This window comes from Thamnophis elegans, chromosome 14 (assembly GCF_009769535.1).
Source record: "Thamnophis elegans isolate rThaEle1 chromosome 14, rThaEle1.pri, whole genome shotgun sequence".
Lineage (NCBI taxonomy): Eukaryota > Metazoa > Chordata > Lepidosauria > Squamata > Colubridae > Thamnophis > Thamnophis elegans.
The window spans coordinates 6,616,592-6,626,820 of NC_045554.1; the positions used below are offsets into that span (position 1 = coordinate 6,616,592).

A 10,229-nucleotide genomic window follows, 5' to 3' on the forward strand; every position below is an offset into this window, starting at 1 on the left:
GGACCAGTAACTGGAATGATTGTATTGAAATACCATAAAGAAAGACATATTTTTCTAAAAAAAGACCAGTTAGAACAATTGAACAACTTGCCTCCAAAAGTTGTGAATGCCCCAACACTGGAAATCTTTAAGATGTTGGATAAGCCATTTGTCTGAAACGGTATAGGGTTTCCTGCCTAGGCAGGGGTTGGACTAGAAGACCTCTAAGGTCCCTTCCAACTCTACTATTGTATTGTATTGTATTTGCAAACCTTGGATCTATGAACAGGGAGTATCCACTAATTCCTATTTGCTATATTGCAACAGAATTCTCTTGTGCTGATCATATACTGAGGATATCACCTTTAAACAAAAGTGTTCCAACTCTGCTATTGTATTGTATTATATTGTAAAATACCGGTGTATAAGACGCACCCAAATTTTCACCCTCTTTTTTGCGGGGCGGGGGGGGGGGGAGTGCGTCTTATTACTTTAAAAAATACAGTCAATCTCATTTATAGAAAAAATTCTGGAGAATGAAGCCAGCAGTCAGGCAAGAGATCTACACAAACGAATCTCCTAGCAAAACACGGAGGATCTATGATATCATCCATATTATTTTTTAAAAAATAACAATTTTTCCAACTTGGAAAATGGCACAAAAGAAAAAGAATATCGAGAGAGGAAGAATCAGAACTGCGTTCCATCACAATTACGGAAGATTTAGGGTCTACCAAAGAGACCCCGAATAAGAAGTAAAAAAAAAAGATTTCTCGGGAAAGAGAAGATCCATTCACAGGAGATAGATAGATAGATAGATAGATAGATAGATAGATAGATAGATAGATAGATAGATAGATAGATAGATAGATATATATATATATATATATATCCTCCTTTTATATATATATAAAAGCGTCTCTTTCTCTCGGTTCTCCATACAAGCTTTGGAATAAAATATGTTTTTTTTTTCTTTTTTTAAATTAAAAAAAAAGGGTATCTGTATCAAAATATACAAGGGAAGGGGGAGGTATTTTGTGGGTTTTTTTTCATTCTTCCATCATGGCCCAAACCTCTTCCGCTTTCTGATAGTATTGATTGGCTAGCCGACCCTTCATAGCTTCCATGGCAGCTTCGGCGGCTTCCGTGAAAAGTTCCCCTGGAAGAGAAAATGACAGGTAAAGCTCATGCAGCTAAGACCCTTGACCAGGGGGGGTCTCATGGGAAACCCCCCCCCCCCGGGCCTCTCTCCGGTAAGTGGGAAAAATCCAACATTAGTAATTACATTTGTTCCCGACATTTTCCACCTATAAATAAATCCCCGAGCTGTCTTTAAATAAATAAGCAAAGGTTGAAGGCATCACAGTTGTTTTGATAGCCCTGAGAAGGACCTCACAATTCACACAATTCTGCTCCTTGGAATACAACAGCCATAACTAATTGCACACATTGAACCGCCTTGTTGGATAGGGAGCTCGAGTAAGCAATCCCAGCTGCACAGAAGAGAAGCAGAGAAAGAAACTGGCTAGAAAACGACCATTTTTTTCCTGAAGGACTAAATCATCATTCCTAAAATTGACAACCTTTTTTTTTTTTAATGGCAATCATAAAAAGATTTGAAGACGTCCTTCCGACTACTTGCAGGCCGTATATCTATATCTATCCGCTGAAAGAACTTTTCCTTTCAATACATTGAGTGGGAATTGCAATGCAAACCTGTTTCAGAGGCCTAGGGGTTGGACTAGATGACCTACGAGGTCCCTTCCAACCCTCTTAATATGTTAAAATCTGTTTCCAGGTCAATTCTGCGAAGGCCAGATCAAAACAAGAATCCCCACGGGGAAGCCGAGAACAACCCCAGCTTCATACCTGATCTCTGCAAATCCTTGTCCAAGTGAAATCCTCCCGTCATCAGCATCTCTGCCTCTTTGGCAAGGAGGAGGTAACGAGGTTCGTCCTGAGTGCCGTCGTACTCTCCGCCTTCGTCGTAATCAGTCATGTTCAAAGCTTTGTCGTACCAATGCAGCGCTTCTTTCCAATCCTGCTCTCTGCGGAGTCGGAAAACAACAGAAGCCAACGTCAGGGATGTCTGCGGAGGCGTAACGGAGAGATCGAGTGGGGATTTACAGCGGGGGAAGCTTGGAAGACTGGTGGACTTCAACCCCCAGAATTCCTCAGTCAGCTGCTAGGGAATTCTGGGAGTTGAAGTCCACAGGTCTTAAAGTTGCCAAGTTTGTAGAGCCCTGCTTCAAAGATTAGCAAACTGGAGTAGATGGGGGGAACCCCACCCCTTCCTCCCTTCTTTCCTTATGATAGATAGATAGATAGATAGATAGATAGATAGATAGATAGATAGATAGACATAGATACATACAGAGATATTATATATATAATGTGTGTATATTCTATGAAAACATATAGATAGATAGATAGATAGATAGATAGATAGATAGATAGATAGATACATAGAAAGAATTATATATATGTGTGTGTGTGTATGTACATGTAATTGTACACAGAGAGAGGGGGGAGGGAGGGGGATAAGAGATAGATAGATAGATAGATAGATAGATAGATAGATAGATAGATAGATAGATAGATAGATAGATAGATAGAATGAATAAATTATAGAAGGATGGATGGATGGATGGGGATAAGATAGATAGAAATATACATAGATACATACATATAGAGAGAGGGGGGGAGGGAGGGAGGGATGAGATAGATAGATCGATAGATATAGATTAACTCCCATCTACCTACCTACCTATCATCTCTCTCTCTCTCTTTCTTTCTTTTTGCAGGCCCTGCCAAAAACACCATCCTGAGACCTTCCTCCTTTTACGACACTCTTGTCTTGAGTTAAATGTCTTAGGTTACAAGTCAGGCCATCTGCCCCATACATCTTATGCACTGGAGACAAATTCCTTGTGTGTCCAATCACACTTGACCAATAAAGAGAACAGAACAGAATAGCGCAGTTGAAAGGGACCGTGGAGGTCTTCTAGTCCAACCCCCTGCTCAGGCAGGAAGCCCTATACAGGTTGTCTTTGACTTAAGGACCACCAGTGAACCCCGAAATGGATGTGGCTAAGTGAACTATTTGTTAAGTGAGCTTTGTCCCATTTTACCCCCTTTCTTGCCATAGTTATTAAGTGAATCGTTGCGGTTGTTAAACGAGTTGCCTGGCTGTTAAGTGAATCTGGATCCCTCGTGGATTTAGCTTGTCAGAGGGTCAAAGACGTTGATCCTATGACATCACAACCATCATAAATATGAATTTAGATCAGGTGACCATGCTGCAGCGGTCGTAAATGTGAAAAACAGCCATAAGTAATTTTTTTCCGGTGCCATGGTAACTTTGAACGGTCGCTAAATGAACCGTTGTATGTCGAGGACTGTCAGAATAGATATATTCCTGAGCTAGAATAGGGCATAGCGACAAGGTCCACCAATGGGAGCTGAATACACTTTGGAGCCTGTGTGTGCTTTCTGGATTTGATTGCTGCAACAAACTCAAGGAGCTGAATACACTTTGGAGCCTGGGTGTGGCTTAGCTCTGTAGCTCTGAGTCTGTGCAAAAGCCAAGAACCAGTCCAAGCTCTAAACTGAAAACTGAATACCACTCTCATCCCTCCACCACGTTGAAGAGCCACTCTTGGTATTGTATATATGTCTTGTGGGTTTTATTATATATAAAGAGAAGTTAATGAATCCTGCTGAATCAGTTACCTGTGTGTGCTTTCTGGATTTGATTGCTGCAACAAACTCAAGGAGCTGAATACACTTTGGAGCCTGGGTGTGGCTTAGCTCTGTAGCTCTGAGTCTGTGCAAAAGCCAAGAACCAGTCCAAGCTCTAAACTGAAAACTGAATACCACTCTCATCCCTCCACCACGTTGAAGAGCCACTCTTGGTATTGTATATATGTCTCGTGGGTTTTATTATATATAAAGAGAAGTTAATGAATCCTGCTGAATCAGTTACCTGTGTGTGCTTTCTGGATTTGATTGCTGCAACAAACTCAAGGAGCTGAATACACTTTGGAGCCTGGGCGTGGCTTAGTTCTGTAGCTCTGAGTCTGTGGATTTGATTGCTGCAACAAACTCAAGGACTACCTGTATAGGGATGGGCCATGCAAGAGTACCTGTCGGGCGCCAGGTTCACGCCCATGTCGTAAGCTCTCGCAACAAGAATCATGGAAGGGCGGTCCCCCGCTTCGGCTGCTCGGCACAAATATTCAAAGCCCTTGGTTCTGTTTTGCTTGGTGTCCTACAGAAGACATGGAAATGGGCGTAAGAAAAAAAGCAAGGCCGATCAAAAAGGATATTCGTAGTTCGGGGTTGAAACGAGGGGCCCCTGGCGCTCTCTAAGCTTGGCTGTTTTCTTGCAGACGTTTCATGATCCAACTAGGTGACATCATGAGTGCTAAAAGGGAGTGGGGTTTGTGGAGAGGAGAAGGGAAAGAAGTAGAAAGGAAGAGGAGGAAGAGGAGAAGACAGGAGCAGCAGGAATTTGGGGTCTCTGGTGCTCTCTGAGCTTGGCGGTTTTCTTGCAGAACTTTCATGACCCAACTAGGTAACATCATCAGTGCTAGAAGGGAGTGGAGTTTGCAGAGAGGAGGAGGAGGAGGAGGAGGAGGAGGAGGAGAACGACGACGACTAGGGGAGGAGGAGGAGAACTATGGAGTATTTGGTGCTCTCTGAGTTTCGTGGTTTTTTTGCAGAACTTTCATGACCCAACTAGGTAACATCATCAGTGCTAGGAGGGATGGGGAGTGGGAGAAGAAGAAAGGAGGAGGAGCAGGAGGAGGAGGAGGAGGGAGGGAGAAGAGGAGGAGGAGGAGGAGGACTGTGGGTCCTTGATGCTCTCTGAGCTTGGTTACTTTCTTGGGAGACTTTTCATGACCCAACTAGGCAACATCATCAGTGCTAGGAGGGATGGGGAGTGGGAGAAGAAGAAAGGAGGAGGAGGAGGAGGAGGAGGAGGAGGAGGAGGAGGAGGAGGGAGGAAGAAGAAGAGGAGGAGGACGACTGTGGGTCCTTGATGCTCTCTGAGCTTGGTTACTTTCTTGGAGACTTTTCATGACCCAACTAGGTAACATCATCAGTGCTAGAGGGAGTGGAGATTGCAGAGAGGAGGAGGAGAGGAGGAAGAGGAGGAGGAAGAGGAGGAGGAGAGGAGGAGGAGGAGGAGGAGGAGTGGAAGAGGAGGAGAACTATGGAGTCTTTGGTGATCTCTGAGCTTGGTGGTTTTCTTGCAGACCTTTCATAACCCAACTAGGTAACATCATCAGTGCTACAGGGAGTGGAGTTTGCAGAGAGGAGGAGGAAGAGGAAGAGGAGGAGGAGGAAGAGGAGGAGGACAAGGGGAGGAGGGGAGGAGGAGGAGAACTATGGAATCTTTGGTGTTCTCTGAGCTTGGCTGCTTTCTTGCAGACCTTTCATAACCCAACAAGGTGACATCATCAGTGCTAGAAGAGAGTGGATTTTGTGGAGAGGAAGAGGAGGAGGAGAACTGTGGGATCCTTGCTGCACTCTGAGCTTGGTGGCTCCCTTGCAGACATTTCATAACCCAAACTAGGTAACATCATCAGGCTGATGGAAGGAAAAAAAATAACATGTGGATCTTTGCAACCTTACTGCCCTACTTAAATTCTGGACTCAACTGTGGTCATAAGTCAAAGACGGCCTGCCGTTACCTGTAGAGTGACCTCTGCAAGTATGTGATGAGGCAGCTGAGAATACATGAGGCCCAGCCCCACAATGGCCTCCAGTTCTCCACACTCGGCTGCATGTTCCAGATGGAAGAGAGCTGAATCCTGATCCCACTCTTGGTCCTTTTCGCAAAACCGGCCAGCTTCGTGGTACCGAACCATGGCCAGGTGGACCTAATTGAGAGGAGGGGCAAAAAGGCTGTTAATGGTACGTAGGAAAAGACCTTGAGGGACAGATAACAGATGAACAGAGTTGGAAGGGACCTTGGAGGTCATCTAGTCCAACCGCCCATCCTAGCAGGAGACCCTACACCATTTCTGACAGATGGTGGTCCAGTCTCTTCTTGAAAGCCTCCAATGATGAAGCTCCCACAACTTCCGAAGGCAACTTCTGTTCCATGGATTGATTGTTCTTGTAGTCTGAAAATTCCTCCTTATTTCCAGGTTGAATCTCTCCTTGTTCAGTTTCCATCCATTATTCCTTGTCTGGCCTTCGGGTGCCTTTAAAAATAGTTTGACCCCCTGCTCTCTGTGGCAGCCCCTCAAATATTGGAAGACTGCCATCATGTCTCCCCTGGTCCTTCTCTCTTCACTAGACTAGCCATGCCCAGTTCTGTTCTGACCGAGGCTTCCCAAGAGCAGGAAGCAAACTCCTGGTCCCGACAAAAACCCCTTTTATTAATTGACTGTGAATTCTGCTCATTCACATCCAGCAAAGTCTTTCAAGGGAGGATTTACAGTCACAGAACTTATCTGGCTTGGAGAGCGGCCAGGACGATCTCTGCAAAACTTGGCAAGGAGTCTCAGAGAGTCACGAACCAATTAAGCGAACAAATTATCTCCTGCAAGCTTCACTCCTCTTTTATTTCCTCTGGGAGGGGCCATTCGTCGTCTACCTGTGGTCTCACTCCCAAGTCGACCCCTGTTCTTTAGCTGTTCCCTTCGTCTGGCAACTCTGTGCATGTGCACACTGGGAACAGGCTCCAGCTGTTCATCTGCCTCACTGATGTCTGACTCTGGAGGCAGCTGATAACTGTCAGGTGGCCCTTGCCCCATCTCTGTCTCCGAAGCAGAGCCCTCATCCGACCCTTCCCCAGCCTCCAGGACTGGCCCATGTTCCTCCCCAACCTCCTCACTGTCCGAATCTGCTGCCAGCTCCGCTGGTGGGCCACCACAGGTCCTCCAACCGTTCATCTTATGTTTTAGTCTACAGTCCCCTAAATCATCTTGGTTGCTCTTCTCTGCACTCTTGTAGAGTCTCAACATCTTTTTTTTTTACAGCATGGTGACCAAAACTGGATGCAGTGCTCGAGATGCTGCTTATGAGACGATTAGATAACAGACCGCTTAGCCCTCACCTTTCCAAGGATGGACTTTCCAATCTTCTTCTCCAGCTCCAGGCCGTTGAGTCTCTGAACCTCTACTGCAACGCAAGAAGGTCTGTGAATGTGAACTCGGGCTGCATTGTAGAGGTTCCATTTATCCACGCTGACCTGGAAGAGAGGGGAAGTCCATCAGATCTTCAGCCTGACGTCCATGGAGAGTCTCGATCATCCAAGATACGACTGTCGCAAAGGTGTTTTTCCAAAAGGCAACTGGATTTTCTTGTTTTTTTTTCCCCCTTGAAAATGTTTCGCCTAACTTTTCTAATTTATAAAATGTTTTCTTTCTTTTAGTTGCTGAGTTAAGTCCATTAATATTGATTGTAATCATTTTTCTTTCCTCCATATTTATACTTTATATACTTTATATACCTTTATAAGATATGGGATTTGTTTTATCAGTGGTTGGGGAAAAAACTTGGAAATGAAAAATGTTTTACTCATGCTTTAGCTGAAGGAGTTAAATGATAACACAATTATGCTGTGAAATAAATTAACGACGATACAATGAAAAACTGATACATATATGAATTGAATACTTTAGAACGTTTTGATTTAAAATGGAGAAGGATAACAATGATTTTATGTATACTTGATAGAGGATTGGTGATATAATGTATAACCCTAAGAATATATTACAAAGATATCTTGTTGTTGATAATTTTAATAAGGAAGTAATTAAAAATTGGCATATATATATGTAGTGACTATTTAGAATACCTTGTTGAAAAATGAAGGAATAACATCTTTGTTTGAATGTATGATGTACAAGGACAATAATGAACATAAGCATATCCGATAGTTGATTGGTGGAGTTATGCATAATTGAAAACAGTGGTATACAAATATAAATGATTGGTAAATCTCTTTCATATTGGGATCTGTGATTATATAAAGGTATACCATTATTAAATAGACAATCAAGAATGTAAGGGAATTAGCTTTATTGAATAATAATAATAATTATTATTATTATTATAATAATTGTAATTGAATATGCGTTGTACAATGAAAGTGAGACATTTAGTTATATTAGAAAAATCTGTGATTGTAAATGCTATTTGAGAATATGGATGCAAAAACACTTGTAACCAAATGACATGCTGTATGTGATGATGTTTTGTGTGTGTGTGTGTGTGTGTGTGTGTGTGTGTGTGTTGTTTGTTTAATAAAAATAAAAATTTCTTGCAAAAAAAAAGAAAAGAAAATGTTTCGCCTCTCGTTCAGAACTGAAGAAGCTTCATGGATGAGATGAGCAAGAAGTCTTCAAGGAAGGGGGTGGGAACCAAAGAAAATGCAATTGCCTTTTTGGAAAAGCACTTTTGGTTCAGTCGGGTTAGAGAAAGAAAGCGAAGGGGAAAAAAAAGAGGTATCCTACTTCCCATCTTCACCCTCCTCTCACTGAGCTTCTTCTTAATCTACCACTGAACTCCAGCAGCAGAGGACTTATCTGGCCAAAAACGGCTCCATGGTGGAACTCCAAAACTTCTTTCGTAAGTTAAAATAAAACTCACACTGAAATCACACTGAAAGAGAGTTTTTTTCACAGCCATGGACCACCTAGACACATCATGTAAGCCACAGATTGTTGGGTTCAGCCAGACTGCCTGAATTCACCACGCATTGAGCTTTTGTGAGCCTTATCAAGTAGGCCAGATCATAAAAATCAGCTCCAACGGAAGACCACAATTACAATTTACTAAGATTGTCTAGAACTGAGTGTTTCTCAACTTTGCAACTTTTAAGAAGCGTGGACGTCAACTCCCAGAATCCCCCAGCCAGCCAGGAAGCCAGGACAGTACCCCTAGAGATTTTCACATGTGTGCATGCACCCACTGACACGTCTTGAGCCAGTGCAAGGAGACACAAACACATTGAACGCACGCTTCACACCAGACACTTAAACACGGAGGAGAGTTAAAAACGATTCCCAGCACATGAAATTTTCAACAGAACTGACAAAATGTGCATTGCACATCCTGACACCAGTTCTGCTCCTTAACAACATCACAACAAGCATCCCAAAGGGGGGGGGGGGGGAGACATTTGTGTTGTGACAACGCAATGCATATTTTATCCTCCACTTTCCTGCAGACATTCCGGAACAAGTCTGTATTTGAAGGAAATAAATGTGCTTTCGACAACTAAACATTGAAGCACATCCTCACATTTAGGTACTGTGATGACCCGGGGCGTGGCACGAAGGCAACACAGCCAGAGAACCAGTATGAGTCCCTTTATTGGCACTCAACTTTGCTCCCAACGTCCCTTTCACTCTCCTGCATGGAGAGAAACTCTTCCACAAACCTGAAGATACTCCAGTCCAAATGCTGTAAGCAGAATGACTGCAAACAATCACTCCAGCAGAGCAAGATAGGGAGTTCCAGAAGCAAAGAATAATTCCAGCAAGACAAGATTAAGCACACAGAATGACGGAAATAATTCAAACAGGCCCAGTGGAATGCCACGAATGCAGGCCACAACTCTCAACACTCTAGGAATTCAGTGTTTGTTCCCCAGAAACAACTCTCCCAACTGCCTCTCCTTTAAACTCCATCCCCAGGTGTGCCTTGTGAATGGAATCACGGCTCTTTCCTTCCTCGTAAGCTACACAATCCCCGTTGCTCTCTTCTGCCTTCTTCCCTGCACTCCCTAGGATGAGGAGGGGGTGGGCCTTGGTCTTCATCTGAATCCCTTCTCCCTTGTTCTACCTCTCCCTTGCTCTGCCCAGCCTGACTTTGCCGTTCCTGTTTCCTCCGCAGCCAATGGATCCGCTCTCTCACTCTCTGTCACTGTCAGTCTTCCATCTCACAGTCTCTGACGGGGGCATGACAGGTACATGGTACGGACTCTCAAAGGAGCTTATGTGGCCACTCTGGGCTACAACTTTAAAAACATTTAAAAACCACGATGCCGGAGCACACTCCCAAGTTCTGGAGTTGTTTGCCAAGAGCTGAAAACAGCGGAGGAGAACAACAAGCCGAAAACCGCAGAGACAGAATAAAAATCCATGCAGAATCACCCTTTTGTTCCTGAAATTCGGTTTAGCTCTCTCAGACAGTTTATTTCTCTAATAATTGGAAAGAGAAAGAATTAAAAGAGGGAAGGAAGAAGAAAGAGGCGTCAACCACAGGTGAAAGATTCTTCAGCAATT

The 10,229-nt window shown here is 43.7% G+C and overlaps 1 protein-coding gene across 1 annotated transcript in view; it reads right to left on the reverse strand.

Annotated features, from left to right (window-relative positions):
• Nucleotides 1–249: 249 nt before the first annotated feature.
• Nucleotides 250–10,229, reverse strand: part of EEF2K (eukaryotic elongation factor 2 kinase) — a 44,187-nt gene continuing 34,207 nt past the window's right edge. Inside the window, exons 14-18 of the mRNA XM_032230965.1 lie at nt 7,052–7,186; nt 5,679–5,867; nt 4,125–4,249; nt 1,849–2,027; nt 250–1,138 (exon numbers count right to left, since the gene is read on the reverse strand). Coding sequence (XP_032086856.1) covers nt 1,029–1,138; nt 1,849–2,027; nt 4,125–4,249; nt 5,679–5,867; nt 7,052–7,186 — 738 coding nt within the window. The 3' untranslated portion in view covers nt 250–1,028. The remainder of the gene's footprint in view (nt 1,139–1,848; nt 2,028–4,124; nt 4,250–5,678; nt 5,868–7,051; nt 7,187–10,229) is intronic.